General features: G+C 40.1%; 1 protein-coding gene across 4 annotated transcripts in view; it reads left to right on the top strand.

Moving 5' to 3' along the window:
• Positions 1–15682, top strand: part of SCYL2 (SCY1 like pseudokinase 2) — a 57325-nt gene extending 41643 nt beyond the window's left edge. For 2 of the 4 annotated variants that reach the window (XM_077265575.1, XM_077265572.1), the window contains 8 exons: positions 3716–3829; positions 3986–4118; positions 4208–4326; positions 5235–5335; positions 5537–5603; positions 6014–6103; positions 10594–10716; positions 11611–15682. In XM_077265575.1, the coding sequence (XP_077121690.1) occupies positions 3716–3829; positions 3986–4118; positions 4208–4326; positions 5235–5335; positions 5537–5603; positions 6014–6103; positions 10594–10716; positions 11611–12264 (1401 nt within the window). In that variant the 3' untranslated portion in view covers positions 12265–15682. The remainder of the gene's footprint in view (positions 1–3715; positions 3830–3985; positions 4119–4207; positions 4327–5234; positions 5336–5536; positions 5604–6013; positions 6104–10593; positions 10717–11610) is intronic. The other 2 variants (XM_077265573.1, XM_077265576.1) reach the window with 1 other exon arrangement.
• The last annotated feature ends 3618 nt before the right edge of the window (positions 15683–19300 follow it).

The following is a 19300-nucleotide window of genomic DNA, read 5'->3' on the forward strand; positions in this document are numbered from 1 at the left end:
CTATCAACAGTCATAACAGACGCCAGTGAAGAGGATGGGGAGCCACAGTCTCCCATGCCACATTCCAGGGATTATGGTCCTAAGATGTCAGTCTTCGCTCTTCCAACTTCAGGGAGTTTAAATGTGGTAGAGGAAGCACTAAAGGCTCCAGTGGACTTGGTAAAAGGGACTCATATAAAAATATATTCAAACAATATGAGCACAGTTGTTCATCTGCAAGGGAGCACGAGACGCGAAAGCCTGAAGGCAATTTCAAGCAGGATCTTTGATTGGGTAGAACAATACATATTCTCCATGTCTGAATTCCATCTAAAGTGGTCTACCAAAGCTCAAGCAGACTTCCTCAGCGGAAAAACTATACACCCAGAAGAATGGAACCTAGGTGGCGGAGTATTTCAGGTGATGGCAAAAAAATGGGTCTACCGGAAGTAGACCTGTTTGCTATTTGTCTAAAAACTACACATGCATAGTGGTGGATGCTTTCGGCCACCCCTGGAACTTCAAGTTGACACATGTCTTCCCTCCTATTCCTCTCCTACCAAAGACATTGCAGAAAATCAGGAAGGCCAATAAAAAAAGAATAGCGGGCACCACATAAATAACTCGGGGATCAACCTTATGCATATATGAAGACAGTACATATAAAGAAAAGAAAAAGATATGCATACCAATGGGATCAACCGCAAAAAATATTATTTAGTATAAATACCAATACAAAGTACAAGAAGACAGGAATATTAAAATACATTTAAAACCCCAAAACTGGCAGATAAGCCATAGATTCCCCCCCAGGCAAAGAAACAAATATATAAGCACCTCATAACAGATGACTTGACCAGACAAGAAGTATGAATGAATAAATACAGGACACAACAAATACCCTACCAATCTGCTGCCAGCTATACCCGGTCACATTTCGACACAAAATATCTTAGATAGTTAAACCCCAGATATTGGATACAAAAATGTCAGTATGATCATATTTACCAGGATCGCTGTGCAAAAATCACGGCAAAAAGGAGATCCAAAACACTACCAAGGAACCTGTAGTCATAAATCAGGCTAGTAATATAAAGCCCTCAAAGTCTGGATGGTCAGTTGAAAATACTAAGACCCATAGTTAGGTGCCAGCCACAGGAGGAAAGAAGAGCTAAAACCCCACGCGTATCGACGCTGCTAAGGCGTCTTCATCAGTGGAAATGACATGTGTAGCTTACGAAAACCAGAAGTTGGTACCTCCAGAGAAGTTTACAACACACTCCACCAGAGCTGTAACAGCCTTTTGGGCTGAGATGACAAGAGCCTCCATTGAGCAGATCTGCAGAGCTGCCACCCTGTCCTCGGTCCATACTTTTTCAAAACATTACAGACTAGATTTAATGTCTAATACCAATTTTGGCCTTTGCAAGGAAGGTTCTCCAGGCCATTGTCTCTCTTCGTAAAAATTATTCTTTGGCATTCCTCCTATAGTATGTCGTGGAGGGTGACTACAGAAAATAGGATTAGACTTACTGGTTATTAGATTTCTAGGAACCCCTCATGACAGCAGGGTTAATCCCACCCTATTGTTTTGTTGTTTCATATGGGTGATGTAAATATTGATGCATTCATACCTGTGTAGTCCTTTATAAAAACACCGGAGAGAGGAAGGGAGGTGGGGCTATTTGACCTCTTTGTGTTTCCTGTCCCTGTGGGGAGTATTCTCCTATGGTGCTGTTGTGAAGAGTTCTTATAAATCACATTACTGGTACGTCTATTTCTATTTTTTTCTGAATATTTTTACTGCCAAGAGATCAGGTTTTTGCTGCAGAAAAAAGTATTAAAAAAGAAATCTGACCATAGCCTATCGAGTGTGTAAAAGAATAGGCCAAAATCGCACCTGAGCAATGCATGCGACTAGTTTCTTCATACAGAAGGCGTCTTGAAGCTGTCCTCACCAACAAAGGCTTTTGTACAAAGTAGTAATTTAAATGTCAGTAAGCATGTTTCAATACTTTTTCACTGTCATTTCTACCTCTTCCACGCAACTTAATTTATGGACATCTATGGATTGATTTCTTTGCCTGTGTGAGTTGGACTGGTTGTTTAGAATTTCATGACTAGCACATTTAGAAATATATTTACTTAGAAAACTAGATGGTGGCCCGATTCTAACGCATCGGGTATTCTAGAATATGCATGTCCACGTAGTATATTGCCCAGCCACGTAGTATATTGCCCAGTTACGTAGTATATTGCCCAGTGACGTAGTATATTGCCCAGCGACGTAGTATATTGCCCAGCCACGTAGTATATTGCCCAGCCACGTAGTATATTGCCCAGCCACGTAGTATATTGCCCAGCCACGTAGTATATTGCCCAGCCACGTAGTATATTGCCCAGCCACGTAGTATATTGCCCAGCCACGTAGTATATTGCCCAGCCACGTAGTATATTGCCCAGCCACGTATGTCACAGGATAAAAAATAAACATATACTCACCTTCCGAGGGGCCCCTTGTAGTTCTGTCGCCTGTGTTCGGTTCAGGCGGCAGCTTCCGGTCCGAGGGTGTGATGACGGCGCAGTCACATGACCGTGACGTCATGGAAGGTCCTTGTCGCACACCAACCTTAGCACTGGAACCTGCCGCTTGCATGGACCGGTCACCGGAGCGTCGGAAAGGCGGCGGAAGGTGAGTATATAATAATTTGGGTTTTTTTTATTATTATTTTTAACATTAGATGTTTTTACTATTGAGGCTGCATAGGCTGCCTCAATAGTAAAAACTTGGTCACACAGGGTTAATAGCGGCGGTAACGGAGTGAGTTACCCGCGGCATAGCGCGGTCCGTTACCCATGGCATTAACCCTGTGTGAGCCGTGACTGCGGGGAATATGGAGCGGGCGTCGGGCAGTGACTGCAGGGAAGTAGGGAGGGACTAATCGGACTGTGCCCGTCGCTGATTGGTCGCGGCAGCCATGACAGGCAGCTGGCGAGACCAATCAGCGAATGAATTTCTTATCTGTGACGGAAGTTGCCGACAGAAAGACAGAAGTACCCCTTAGACAATAATGTATATAGATTGGTGATGTGTTCAATACTTGTTTCACCAGCTGTATATAATGAAAATGTTGCGCTAGGTTCAAATCCAACCAAAGTGCAAGGAATTTCTCTGTTCACTGTGTTTTAATTTTTCCCTTGGTCTGGTTTTCCTCAGTGCTCAAAACATATTAATAGGGTTAATTTGAAATTTAGATTGTGAGCCACCCGATAGGTTGGGGACATGTGAAATATGTTGGTGCAATATACATGAAAAGTTCTGAAGTGACGCCTAGTGGCCAGAACAAATATTACACATTGGAATTGTTAATGGTGATGGAATTTATGTAAATTGGAGTTTTTCTCCTATTAAGTATTTATAGACTCTGCTTAAGTTACACCCAATCTGGCATTTGTCAGACATTGTTAATAGAGTGTGGGAGTTACATAGTTGATAATCATTTTGTGTGTATATATGTTTTTCTCGGTTTTCGTCTTGAGGCTTTGTGTCCTGGTACGGTACTGTATTTTTGTAGATCGTAATTATTCTTTGTGGCCGTATGATGAGCTTTCTAATGACATAACAGATGTCATTCAGCTAAAATTAACAATTTTGAAGAGTATTCCATTATCAAAATTATATTTTATATTTGATTGTTATTTGTTAACCTAAATATTTTTTTCTTTCTATCTGTAGGAGCTGTGCCTAAACATAATCCCTACATTTGCAAACCTGATAGATTACCCATCCATGAAAAATTCTTTAATACCAAGGATTAAATCCGCTTGTTTACAGACCTCCTCCCTTGCTGTAAGTTGTTCTGAATATTGTTTTCTTCTGTTACTCCTCCCAGTTCACATGAATTTATCAGCCCTTATCCACATTGATGGATGCTCGCTGTTTTAGATTATATCCGTGACAACTTGTCCAAAACAAAACTGACATGTTCTTTTCTATTTTGTACAGGTTAGGGTTAATTCCTTGGTGTGCTTAGGAAAGATTTTGGAGTACCTGGATAAGTGGTATGTTTTGGATGAAATTCTTCCTTTTTTGCAACAAATTCCATCCAGGGAGCCGGCCGTTCTTATGGGAATTCTAGGTATTGATCTTTCTGTCATACACAAATTTGGTTATTCAGTAAGAATTTCACATACTTGTAATTGTAAAAAATGTTATTTGTATTGCCAGGAATATATAAGTGTACCTTTACACACAAGAAGCTTGGTGTTACCAAAGAGCAGCTGGCTGGGAAAGTGTTGCCACACTTAATTCCTCTAAGCATTGACAATAGCTTAAATCTTAACCAGGTGAGCAAGGTTGTACTTTATACTCTTACTAGCAAAATAGGACATGGAAATGTTTTGTCTTTGTTCAGCTATCTGACAAGGTTTTTTACCCCGTAATCCGAGAGCAGCATAACCTAGAAACGGAGACCCTGATTCCAGTGATTTGTCACTTACTGGGCTGCTTGCTGTAGTTTTGTTTAAAATCACTTTTATCATCAAGAGATTGTCACTAGATAACTAGTAAACCTGCTGTCATGTAGTCCTCCATTAACCTCACCCCCCAACAACTGATTGGCTTCTTTCTGCCTACGCACATTGTACATCGCTTCCAGTCAGTGGTGTGGGTGCAGATATACCCAGGCAACATTCAGAGGACAGGTAGATCTTCAGCATACGAAACAGGGATTTTACCACAATGGCAGCAAGTAACCCAGTAAGTGATACATTGCTGGAATCAGGGTCTCTGCCCCTCTTATTCACCGATTATCTGCTCATCTAAATTTGCCTTTATGCTCCCTTAACACAATGAAGGCTCCATCGCAGACCCAGTTCTAGCACTATTTTTACTATTTTATCCCGGTATAGGTCAGCATCATCCATCAGATATTGAGCAAGTCTTCTAAAGTTGTATTTGTTTTGTGTCTCAACCATAACGGTTTGAACAATCGATCGGGCTAGTTTCTATTTGAAAACAGCGTGAGAACTCGGCCAGACCGTTCTCCGCTGCTTACTGTGAGCGAGAGTGGCAGATGTGAAATACTGGCACTAACCTCTAGGGTATTGATGCAGGTATCCTAACTCCATGCCGGTTATATTTGGGTCATGTATCTCCCTATGCAGGTCATTGGAGTCTTTTATATAAGTAATGTTTCCTTGTGTCCTCTGTACATTCACATTTGACTAAATAACCACTCTTTTTTTTCAACTAGTTCAATTCATTCATGGCTGTGATTAAGGACATGCTGAACAAGTTAGAGGCAGAGCATAAAACAAAGCTAGAGCAGCTTCACATCATGCAAGAGCAGCAGAAGTAAGTGGCTCTACCATTTATATCCTACGCATGGCTATGCTGTCATGTATGAAGCTCTTTTGATTGCAAGTATAAAAAGACTTTACTTGCTCCTTGATCATGATTGCTCAAAATATGTTTTTTTCATTATTTTCTAAATTTGATGTGTACAGTGTGTTAGTATGTAGAACTGAGACACTGATCATTCCCAATTTCTTCTAGATCGTTGGATATAACAAATCAATTGAACATATCAGCAGAACAACAATCTGGTAAAGCAAACAATCAGGTAATACAACCTAAAAAAAAAAACAGTGCTTAAGTATTTACATCTTTCTTCAACTACAAAGCTTTTGCCAATCCTTTAGCATATAACAATTAAAACGTTGATTTCTCAGTAATGGAGGAGCGGACCGGCCATGAAAAGGTATTACTGGACTTGTCTTTGGAAGAGCTGCATGCACATACATAGTTTGGGAGTGAAATCTGAGTGTGTATTTGGTACAAACGAAGTATTGCATTCATTAAATTGCCTGCACAATATACAGTTATTGGCATTTATCAAATCACATTGTCCTAAAGGATCACTTTGTCTAAAGACCCTATAACACTTACTATTACTTTAAGTTGTCCAGTTGTCATCCAGGGAGCATTTCACGTGTTTCTTACTTACTAGATATGAATATTTTTTTTCTACAGACAGATAAAGTATTTGACATGAACCAAGACTTTCTGACAGGTTCAAGTGAGAAACAAGAAAATGGACATGTGCCAAAGCAGCAAAGCAAGGTGAGACATCGGAGTTTGTTTAGCTATAGGGTATACAGTTTTTAGTGAAAATCTTCTGACACTCATCCCTTTAATTAACTGCTTCTTGACTGCCCACTGTAGATAATTGTCAGCGCTTTCAGGGCTTTGTCCAGCACCAATGTTTCTCTACAGTTTGTTGTTTGGCAGCGCTCAGGACCCCCCAGGGTCCTGCAAGCGCTGCGATTCCGGTGCAGATTGGCAGCTCTGACATGTGACATCATCGGGACTTGATTGGATCAGGTTCCAATGATGGCAACCCCTTGCTATCTTTTAGATGCTGCGGCATTTAGAAGATAGCAGAGGGAGAGTGCTGCTTTACAACCTCTCAAACACCCCCTCGTGATGAGATGTGATCACATCACAGGGGATCCAAGCGTTGTGGTGGCAGCTGAAGGTCGCATGATGTCATCTGGATCTGCCAGCTACGGTGGCCTATTAGACTCAGCCAGCAGCTGAACCTGACAGTGTAAAACTGACAGGTCTCATGCATTGCAATATATGTGTAAGTTTCATTCAGGAACTAATTACAAAGTTAAAACATTTTTTACAACTATTCAAAAAAAATCACATAACATACAAAAAATATTAAACTAATAAATACATATATTTATATAAAAACAAAAAAGTGCACATATTTGGTATCTTCGCATCCGGAACGACCCAACCTATAAAACTGTCTAGCTAGTTAACCCCTTCAGTTCACACCCAGGGGCGGTCCCGGTACGATGGGCATTGCGTCCGGTCTGGGGCCTCTCATCTTCATAGGATGACGTCCTCTTCTTGTCTTCACGCTGCGGCTCCAGCGCATGCGTACTTTATCTGTCCTGTTGAGGGCAGAGCAAAGTACTGCAGTGCGCAGCGGTGGGCTTAGCTCACCTTGCATTTTGGGGGTGTCAGGTTCCCTTTAAACGACATGTTTGGTATTTCTGTAGCGTGTGCATGTCTCCAGAAGCATGAGCTGGGCATTATGTTCTTGTCACTCTAAGGTACTAATCACTACAATGGCAGTTTGCATTTTCCACTCAGCAACATCCACTGATGCTTGTTTCTGGAAGACACCTATGGAGTGGAATGCACGACCCAGGTTAATACGATTAATCCCCAATCCACACAGTTTTAAGCGGGGCCTAAAAACACATTTCTTCTGGCCTACCGCCTCAATGCATTTACCTAACTATTCCTGTGTTGCCCATTCAAAATTCTTACCATAACCAGGTTCCTCGCATCATGTTCTCATACGCTTTATGCAGTTAATAGCCCTCTGTGTCTGTACAGTTACATACTTAGGCTGATGACCGGTTCATGCAGCTTTACACCCGATCCTTACACTATGGCTGGTCCAAACAATGAAAGCAATTGTTACCATCCACCTTTCGTGTCTCCCCTTTCCTCATAGATTGTAAGCTTGTGACCAGGGCCCTCAATCCTCTTGGTATCTGTTTTGATATATGTGTTTATTGTTATGCTCTAATGTCTATTGTCTGTACAAGTCCCCTCTATAATTTGTAAAGTGCTGTGGAATAGGTTGGCGCTATAGAAATACAATTATTATTATTATGGAGTCAAAATTGTCACTACACTTGTAGATAAATTCCCAAAGGGATATAATTTTCAAAATGGGGTCACTTGAGGGGGATTCTGCTCTTAGGGGCTCTGTGTATGGAGTCCGCAAACTATTCTACAATAATTTGTTCTCCAGAAGTCAAACAGCGCTCCGTCCCTCCCGAGTCTCGCTGTGTGGCTAAGCAGTACTGTACAGCCACATATGGGGTGTTGCCACGTTCATCAGAAATTGTGTGACACATTTTGGCACCATTTGTACCCATTTCCCCTTGTGAAAATGTAAAATCTGGGGCTAAAGCAATTATTTGTGGTTTAAAATGTAATTCTTCACTGCCCAATGGTATAAAATTCAGTGACACACCTGTGGTGTCAATATCACTGCATGTCTAGATGAATTCATTGAGAGGTTTAATTGGTAAAATGGGGTCACTTATGGGGGTTCCTGCTGTTCTGGTACCTCAGGGGCTCTGCCAGTGTAACATGGCACCCTCAAGCCAGTGCACCAAAATCTTTACTGTAAAAATATGGTGTTCCTTTCATTCTGAGTTTTGCATTGTTGATGTACTCAGGGGAAATTGCACAAGATTTTGTACTGTTCATTTTCTCCTATTACCCCTTTTGAAAATTGCAACCTTGATGTCAAAGCAACATTTTAGTGGAAAAATAGTAATATATATATATTACTCTGCTCAATGTTTTACAAGTTCGTGAATCACCTGAGGGTTAAAAATACTCATTACTCCCCTAGATGAATGCCTTGAGAGGTGTAGTTTACACAATATGATCACTTGTGGGGGTTTCTGCTGTTTGGCATGCCAGGGGCTCTTCAAATGTGACATGGTATCCGCAACTTATTCCAGCCAAAATAGCGCTCATTCCCTTTCCAGCCCTACCATGTGACCAAGCACTCATTTACCAACAAATATGGGGTATCGGCGTAGTCAGGAAAAATTGCACAAGAAATTTTGGCATCCATTTTCTCTTTTTACCCTTGTGAAAATAAAAAAAAAATTGGGGCTAAAACAACTTTTTTTGTGGGAAAAATTTTGTTTTTTTTGTATAGCTCAACATTATAAAATTCAGTGTAGCTCCTGAGGGTTCAAGGTGCTCTCCACACACCTAGATAAACTCCTTGAGCGGTCTAGTGTCCAAAATGGTGTCATTGGGGGTAGGGATGTTTCACTCTTTAGGCACCTCAGGGGCTCTCCAAGCGCGACATGGTGTCCGCTATCGATTCCAGCCATTTTTCTCATTCCAAAATTCAAATGGTACTCCTTCACTTCTGAGCCTTGCCGTGCTCACAAACAGTAGTTTTCCACCACATATGGGGTATTGGTGTACTCAGGAGAAATTGCACAACAAAACTTATGGTGCATTTTCTCCTATTACCCTTTTGAAAATGAAAAGTTTGTGGCTAAAGTAATATTTTTGTGGGAAAAAGATAAATGTTAATATTTACTTCTACATTCCATAAATTCCTGTGAAGCACCTGAAGGGTTAATAAACTTCATGAATGTGGTTTTGAGCACCTTGAAGGGTGCAGTTTTTAGAATGTCATGTTTTTTTTTTTGTTTTTTTTGTCATATAGGTCTGTCAAAGTCACTTCAATTGTGATGTAGTTCCTAAAAAATTTTGTAAATTTTATGGAAAAATTAGAAATTGCTGATTAACTTTTAACCCTTATAACTTCGTAGCAAAAATAAAAAAGTTTCAAAAATTGTGCTGATGTAAATCGGACACGTGGGAATTTTTTTTATTTTTAAACTATTTTGCGTGACATAACACTGGTTTAAGGGCATAAAAATGAAGAGTGTGAAAATCGCGAAATTTTCACCAGATTTGTTATTTTCAGAAATAAATACAAGTTATATGGAACAAAATGTTACCACTATCATGAAATACAATATGTCACAAAAAACATTCTCATAATCACTGGGATCCGTTGAAGCGTTCCAGAGTTATTGCGTCAAAGTGACAGTGGTCAGAATTGTAAAAATTGGCCTGGTCACAAACGCGAAAACTGGCTCTGGCGCGAAAGGGTTAAAAGGAGCTTGCTATAAAATGGACCTCTCATCTGTCCACATGATAGATGATAAATGTATGATGGCTTGGGGTTCTACTACTAGGACCCCCATCTATTCCTCTAGACTGGATCCCAAAGTCCTCTGTGTAACTGGAGCCATAGTGCTCATGCTTGACCACCACTTTCACTTCTAGGGGACTGTTTCATCAGTGCTACATAAATGGTCATACATGGTCAATACACAGTGCTTATTCCTGCTAGCCAACATGCTGAAGAACATTTTTTGATTGATTCTTGGGGGGGTCTCAGGAATTGGACTTACTGATCTCATGCATGTAAGAAGGGATGCAATTTCAAATAAAAAGTATAATGGGGGCACGTTCAATGTGTTTCCTATTGGGTGCTAAATGCGCTAACAAAGCTATAACGCAGGACAATGTGCTGTTTGTTTTGTTGTTTTTCCATCCTCTATTATGATCTGAGCTGCAATGTATGCTGCCATTTAGGCCATACACACAAACTGAAGAACGCAACTTGCTTAGAATCTACTGATCCTTTTTTTCATGTTGCATGTTGTTGCTGCGTTAGTTTGGGTCTTGTTCAGGTTGGCTTTCTCTTTTGGGGAAATGAGTAAATAATTTATCTGCTTAGTTATTTTTTAGGTAAATCTATCTTTTCTATAAAACGAGTAAATAACAAGTTCTGCAGCTTTAGAAAACCAGGTCATGGTGATTAAATGTGAGCAGTGTAATACATTTGTGTCTAAGTAGTGTGGTGTCTTTATTGGTTCCTAGCCGTATATAAATAAAGGAATACATTAATATAATGTATGTTGAGTTGCATATTGTCTGATTTATAATATTTTTAATTTTTTTTGTCCCAGAAGTTATCACTTACACTTGAAGAGAAGCAAAGACTTGCAAAAGAACAAGAACAAGTGCAAAAGATGAAAAGTCAGAAGCCACTTACACCTAGCACAATGACACCTGCGGCACCTGTGAAGCAGGTAAAATCTGTAAATTCAGTCTATTGTTTTATTATATTTCCAGCAGTATCAGGTCTAATGTGTTGTAACAGGGCATTTACTGTGTAACAGCAGCTGCCGAGAATTGCACGTTTGCTTCTCTTATTGTAAAAAGGAGCTGATATGATATGCAGAAGCTGCTACACATTAAATGGAGCTGTGCGGTTCAGCTTTATTCATTGTTTACATCCGGCGGTGGTGCTGCAGGTGTCAGATCCCCACTGATCTGATATTGATGACCTATCCTATAGGCTACCATACCCATTAGCCTAATGTCCACTGAATCTGCCGATCTTGTCGGATTCAGCTGACTGTCTAATGTTTATGTGGGCACCAGCCGATTGATATTCAGTGAAGATGTTGATCATGTCCGATTTCTCATTGCCTGTCCTATTTTTCTCCTGGAGTTACATCGGCTGCTGACATGTCAGGCGGTGGCTTTCTCATAGGCCATACATAAGCGCTTGGCCATAGGAGTACTCCTATGTATGGGGGAGATGGCTGTCGGCTGATCGATCAGTCGATTAATCATTCTACCAACAGCCACCTAATTTGTATGGCCAGCCTAAGACTAGGTCATCAATATTAAATACCCAGAATACCGCTTTAAGGTATTATGCAAGATAATTGTCAGCATTAGACTGTAAGCCACATGATTTGACAGCCTGCACTCTACCCCAATGTCTGTGCTATCTCCTGACACATGTCATTTCCAACCATGAGGATTTTCATCCGTGTGACACATTTAGTTGCGTCAAGGTTCTTTTGCTAAGGCAACTTCTTTGATATTCATTACATTTCCAACTCTTTGCAACACTATTATATGGCACATATGACTAATGCAAGTGCATCATGCTGTCTTCTTCATTCTTGCAGACAAAGGATCTAACTATGACACTCATGGAGAATATGTCCTCTCTGAACAGTTTCACAAGTGTTGGTACCAAACCGGCGGTGGCAGGGTTTCCTCCAGTCACTGGCATGCCAGGAAGCGTTGGATTCCCAGGATCCGTTGACAACATGGCTTTGAACAGAAACCTTCAAAATGGGCTTAACTCCAACACAGGGTTCCAAGCTTCCGGCTTTAGTATGGGGCCAATGAATCCCAACCACAATTTCTTTAGTGGAACCGCCCCCATGGGAATGAACAAGGTACCACCAATGTCCACTCCTGCTACCATGCAGAACTACAATACTATCAGCAGCCCGCCTGGCATGCAGCAGCAGAACTCATTCAGCAAACCCGCCTCAGATATGTCCTCTTTAGACAGTTTGTTTGGTCCACAAAAACCCAAAGTGAGTATGAGCCAGATGTCTCAGCAAAAACAAAATCCATGGATTAACCAGTATGTACCACCCCAAGCTTCTCAGACCATGATTGGCAATGTAACTCAAACAGGAATGGCGGGACAGGCTGGATTTGGAGTCCAATCCAACCCTTTTTTCAATCCACCAAACCTCACACAGCCTGCAAACACAATGAAGAGCAGCAGTTCTGCTAGCAACGATTTAAAAGACCTTTTTGGCTAAGAACACTTTTCTTAAAGATTGTTTTATACTCCTGCTTAGCCTGCTTGAATCTCTTGGGTTTGTACTGCCATTCTGACAAGGTTTCAAATGAGTTTGTTCTGTTCTATCGCTCTCTTCTTCCCTTCACTTTTGTGATGCTCCTGTGGTTCTAGGTGATGAGCTGATTTCACTATTCAACATCCTTTTATACTTTTACTGTGCGCATATATTATTACACAGAACTCGACGAAAAGAATTTTACATTATTTGCAGTAAACTTTGATTATATAAGATGTATCATCCATGCACGATCTCCAAGGGAACCTGTCACATTGTATGTGTTGTCCTATCGTTGGACGAATGGTATAAATCAGTAAGCTCTGAGCAGATTGATAATATGGTTAACTGGAAAGATTCAGGATAACTTGTATTGTACACTATTTCCATGCTTAGGAGTCTAGTAGTCGGTCTTACTCAGTCATTGACATCCTTCACTATGCGACTGTCATGCAAAGATTGCTGCGGGTCACTGATTTGGACTGCCTACTGAACGCTGAGGCATAAAAAGAGTAAGGCTTTGGCATCCTTAGCCAATTGATTTTATTCATATAAAGCCTTCCTCTTACTATGCTAAGGAGTCCAGTGGGCGGTCCTAATTAGTGACTGAAAGCTTTCTCTGTATCAGTCACACAGGGAAGGCTGTCAGTCACCACGTAGGACCACCTACTCAACTCCTAATATGGAATCCTTTCTTACAAACTTCTATAAGCAACTCGTTCTGCTCTAGTTTATGCTGCCAGCAGACCATTTTGTCAGGTTCCCTTTAAATTCATCAATATCATGTCCCAATAGAGTTTAATTCCAATTATGCATATATTTTTTTTTTCCCGGAATATTTTATTATGATATCTGAAATATGAGGAATTTTATGGTAGTCTCTTATAATTTTTGGTTCCACTAATCATTCCTTTGCATCCTCCTCAGGGTTCACACATTTGTGAAAACCTTTTATTCTACTGTCACTTTAAATTTGAACTACTGAAAACCGTACAACTAGAAGAAACCATTTCCTAACATTGAGCAGCACTTTGTCCAGCCTTAAAAAAGTCCATTAAAAAGGACGCCACCAAATAGTATGAATAGTTAGACGTACATTCCTTTTTTTTTTTTTTTGTGCATGTCCCAAGCAACATACGAAACCAAGAGATGAGATTTTATATTTGATTACCTCACTTAATATGTGATAAACCTTGGCATATATTGAGCAACATTTTTTTTTATTTTTAATTTATGTAAAAATAGTATAATTTTCTTTTGAATGTAAACATTTTAGTTGTACTTTGTTGCATCTGGCACTTTTACCTAATTGCTTTAAGGAATAGGATATAATACGGTATGAGGTATGCAGTGTAGGAAAAATAAATCGTGAAAATTACAATATAAAATATGATTTAAAAAGAAAAAATCAGTAGAAAATCATGAGCAGTATAGTTTTGTCACTTTTGTCTGCCAGTTGTCAATGACTTCATAATTTCTTAATGCTTCTTTCCAGTCATTAGAACTGTTCTGTTATTGAGCTCCAAATTCCCAGCTTCATGGCACACAACCATAGCGTAAAAAGGTTGTCCAGAATTAGAAAAACATGGCTGCATTTTTCATTGGTTGTGCCTGTTATTGCCATTCATCCCCTTTGAAGTGAATGGCGCGAGGTGTGATACCACACGCCACCCATGGTCACTGGTGGCGCTGTTTTGAAAGACAGCTGTCCTTTTTTTCAGTCCCTTTTAAATTCTAAAATAATAAGTTAATAGGGGTTGTCCCTTTTCAAAAAAAAAAAAACTTTGCTCTTAGGCCCAGTCAAAAAGCAAGCTGAGCTCTGCTTGCCCTCGTATTCATTGCGGTTGTCCCAGTGTGTGTTGTTTGGCTGCAGTGGTGATGTCACACCAACAGCACTGCAGCCAATCCCTGAGCTCAGCAGCTGCCTCTGTTTTTAGGTGTCTGCAGCAGTGATGTCACAACGACAGCCCTGCAGCTTATCACTAAGTCTCATGGTGTTTGGCTGCAGCGCCGATGTCATGTTGACCGTTTACATCGGCCGAGCTCAGTAAAAGTAATGTCCCCAGTCCAGCTAAACACACAGCCCTGTACATGGAGCCGAGAGAATTGTAACGTTAAAGCGGTGCTCACGTGTTCTCCTTTGAAGGATGTCATAAGATTTCAGTGTATGCGTTATACCCCACACAGTGCTAACTGTAGAGATCAAGGATGTGAGAAGTGTGAAGACAAGCGGGGGATTTGGAGCTCCGTAACTGTGATCACTATAAGGGATATATTGGGACACAGAATTTTGGACCTATTTAGATAAAACAAGGCATCACTGCTCTGTAGGAGACCTATCGGAGAAGGACTTGGAGGGGGTAAAATGATTCACTTTAATCATAATGGCTGAAGCAGTGTGCGAAAACTCCATCAAAGGTTTTACGAAAACATTGCTCAAGTTCCCTGCATTCTTATTCCGTGTAAGTATGGATTCCTGAATATTGGAAACTTTTTTTTTTAAGTCTTTATACATAGTGAGATCTGTTTTGTTCTAGATTTTCTGTATATAAAGTGAATGTAATTTTCAGTACTAGACTAACTAAACAGCACCTGCATATCCGAATATCCATAGTGGTCAAACCCTTAGTGTTGTATCCTAATGGACATTGTTAGACGGGTTGTGGTATTCTCCTATTAATGACCTTTTCACTTGTACATTATTCTAATATTTATTTGGAATCTGTAATAAATCTTGGTCTTGCAGATATTCTGTAGGTTTCATATTTTCTCTGCATATCCATTAGCTTGGCATGTTTCTGTCACAAATGCAGCATGTAGTCTACATTTATTTCATATTAAACTCTTCATCATTGCCGGCACTCAGGACTGGAGTTTGCTGCTGCATAGAAATACATACAGCCACTTACAAATACTCGGAGATCACCCGAGCAACGAGTATACTCGCTCATCACTAGTAGTAAGTACTGTGAACAGCCATGGCTCAACTTTTTTTTTTGTTTTCAATTGTAACAGGACATTTGTTTAACGTAATAGTGATGCTTTAAGATTCCTTAAACTTAATATGTTCATCCTTTGGACATGGCAAATATTGATGAAATGGACTCACCATTGACTTTCCTAGAATGCACCTTCATCCTTTTGATTTTGAAGACCACGGGGCCTTACGGTGTAAACGGATTTGTTACATAATGTTGAAAGACTTAAACACGTACCTTAATTTATATATAACTGTGAATCATGGGACTTGTTTCATATCCTATTGAAGGTTTGTGTGTCTCGTCTTTACTGTTGATCCTGTGCTGTTGGTATTTACTTTTTGAACAAATTGTTTGTAAGGAAATCATTAATAAATGATGCCTGGGTAAGACGATACACTGGACAGGATAATTGTGTTTCCCTTTATTAAGAATGCATGCATTTTCTTTCATGAGTTAGCAGATTTTTACAATTGTTAGGAAGAAAGTGATAGAAAAAGATGGTGTTCCCATTACATGCAGAACTAGCAATTTAGAAGTTTTGATGATGGCAAACAGGAAGTCCCAATGGCCAAATATATCTCCTCCATGCCATGAATGTTTCTTTTATACATTGTTTTTAAACGTTTATATGTAAATTCACCTACCCTGGATGGCCACTTGGGCATATACCATACCCTTTCACAATTGGAGCTGCCCTTTATGGTTTTTGGAGTGCAGCATATAATCAGGTTTCCATTAAAATGCATAAGCATATGTTCTAAGGAACTTCACACGCAGCATTGTCAAAATTACTATTCTGGGGGCTAAAATTTCAAAAACTGGCAAACTTTTCGGTTCCACTTCATCAAAGCAGAGACTGGTGTAAATTGCTTAGAAAATTGCAAAATTTTGTCACAACTTGGAGTTAATCAGATATTTGGTGACTTTTATATAGAGTTTTTGCGCAACTTTCTCCTAGCTTCAAAAACACTTAAGGATATAAAACTTCTTTATAAAAAAACTAAATAAAAAACATCTGTATTGTCAATTATTAAAAAGACATATAGCTCTGGAACAAATTAAGAGACCACCACATCAAACCCCTGTCATGGGCAGCCCAATCTCCAGACCTGAACCCCGCTGAAAACCTCTGGAATGTAATCAAGAGGATGATGGATAGCTACAAGCCATCAAACAAAGAAGAACTGCTTACATTTTAGCACCAGAAGCAGTGTGAAAGACTGGTGGAAAGCATGCCAAGACGCATGAAAGCTGTGATTAAAAATCATGGTTATTCCACAAAATATTGATTTCTGATCTCTTCCTGAGTTAAAACATTAGTATTGTTGTTTCTAAATGATGATGATCTTGTTTTCTTTGCGTTATTTGAGGTCTGAAAGCACTGTTTGTTTGTTTGTTTTTTTTAATTTTGACAAAAAAAAAATTATTGCCTGGAAATTCAGAGACATGTTGTCAGAAGTTTATAGAATAAAAGAACAATTTACATTTTACTCAAAAATATACCTATAAAGAGAAAAATCAGACATACTGAACATTTTGCAGTGGTCTCTTAATTTTTTCCAGAGCTATTTATATAAAACCAATATCATAATAGATCAAGAAGAATGGGATAAACAAATACAGGAAACAGAAGGATGGGGTACACCTGGGTAAGTACAGTGTATAATACACTGTATAGTCCATATGAAAACCGTGAAATACAAAGAAGCATTGTGCCAGAAAAGTGTACATGTGGCAAATCAGAAAAGGTGCTAAGTAAAGCGTGAATAAGTCACAGTGACAATCTTGCATAGCACAAATCTATCTAGCAACATATAGACCACACACATAGGACTAATAGTAAAGGTAACGTTACACAATGCACAATGCTTATTTGTATTTACAAGAAACAGGAAAAAAAAGTATTTCAGCTCACCAGAGATTCATCCAATTGTGGTCACTCCGGAGTTAATAGAATGCGGTGCACGGACATGGAGATCCTGAGCCGACTCCCAGGTGAATGAAACATACACAAAAAGGATAACTAGCTTATGGTTAAGGACCTTGTGTGGTCTGAAATGGCGTAAGCAAGATGTTTTATGGAATTACAATAAAGGACAAAGGATTTTTTAAAATCATGGCCTAATTTTCCTCTACCTAATACGTCATTTTGGTGATGACTAGACTTCCTCCTTTTTGTGTACTTATTTGTATTTATTGTAACTTTTTAATATAGACTATACAGTGTATTATACGCTATACTACCCAGGTGTTCACCATCCATGTAATAATGTCCTTGCCCTTTTCTGTAATGAGGTCCCTCATCCTGGGCCCCTTCCTGTAATAATGTCTCTTATCCTGGGGTCCTTCCTGGTATATTGTGCCCCATCCCGGGCCACTTCCTGGTGAAATATCTTAAATTCTTGATCTTTTCCTTATATAATTTCTACCTTTCTTGTATAATGTATTTTATCCTGTGCCCCCTTCCTGTTATATCATCTCCTGTCCTGAACCCTTTACTGTAATAATATCCCCGATCCTGGGCCTTTTCCTGGTATAATGTACCCCATCCTATCCCCTTCCTGGTAAAATGACCCTCATCCTGGTGTAATGTCTTCCGTCCTGGGCCCCTTCCTTGTATAAAGTCCCACATCTTGGTTTACTGCCCCCCATCCTGGATCCCTTCCTTGTATAATATCCCCCATCCTGGGCCTTATTCTGGTATCCTAGGCCTCTTCCTTGTATAATGTCCCCCCATCTTGGTATATTGCCCCCCATCCTGGGTCCCTTCCTTGTATAATATCCCCCATCCTGGGCCTTTATTCTGGTATCCTAGGCCTCTTCCTTGTATAATGTCCCCCATCTTGGTATGCTGCTCCCCCATCCAGGGTCCCTTCCTTGTATAATGTAACCCATCTGGGGCCCCCTTCCTGGTGTGATCAAGGTAAAAATTTGCATTACGTATATTGTTAGGCCCCCTCTCTGACCACTTAAAAACTGCCGAACCTCGTTTACATTAACTCTATGAAGACATGGATTTCATACAGGGACATAAGCCACAGTGCAACTGTGAGATCAGACCACTGCATGGGATGTGTATGGGCAGCTGCAGCTTTTGTTAGTCTGGACTTTGCAGTGAAGGTAGACATACAATGGTTTGCAAAAGTAATTTATCCTCCCTTTGCATTTTTCGTGTTTTGCTACCTCACAACCTGGAATTTAGATCTTTGTTTTTTGAGGATTTGCATCAGTTCATGTAAATAACATGCCTACAACTATGAAAAATTTGGTTTTCATTTTAGTATGAAGCAAACCTCATATAGGACAAAATAACTGGAATCTTCTGTGTACATATCTATTCACTCCCTTAAAGTCAGTACTTTGTAGAGCCTCCTTTTGCCACAATTACAGCTGTAATTCGCTTTGGATATGTCACTCTGAGCTTTCACCATCTTGCCACTGGGATTTTTGCCCATTCCTCAAGGCAAAACTGCTCCAGCCCCTTCAAGTTTCCTCTGGTGAACAGAAATCTTCAAGTCTGACCTCACACTCTCAATTGTATTAACGTATGGGCGTTGACTAGGCCAGTCCAAAACCATTACACTAGTGATGAGTGTTTGTGCTCAGATAACACCTTATCCGAGCACGTTTGCTCATCACGAATTTACACGTTTCCCATTAAACCAGTCGAGTGTTGCTTTAGCAGTATGTTTTGGGTCATTGTCTTGTTGGAAGGTGAACCTTCGTCCCGGTCTCAAATCACTGTCAGACTGAAACAAGTTTTGCTCAAAATATCCCTGTATTTTGCACCATCCATCTTCCCCCTTGACTCAGACCATTTTCCCTGTCCCTGCTGCAGAAAAACAACCACACAGCATGATCCTGCCACCACCATGTTTCACTGTGGGAGTAGAGTTCTTGGGATGATGAGCCATGTTGATTTGGCACCAGCTATAGCATTTACCGTGGTGGCCAAAAAGTTCAATGTTGGTCTCATCTGACCAGAGCACTTTCCTCCATATATTTGGGGAGTCTCCCAC

This window comes from Ranitomeya variabilis, chromosome 5 (assembly GCF_051348905.1).
Source record: "Ranitomeya variabilis isolate aRanVar5 chromosome 5, aRanVar5.hap1, whole genome shotgun sequence".
In the NCBI taxonomy this organism is placed as follows: Eukaryota; Metazoa; Chordata; class Amphibia; order Anura; family Dendrobatidae; genus Ranitomeya; species Ranitomeya variabilis.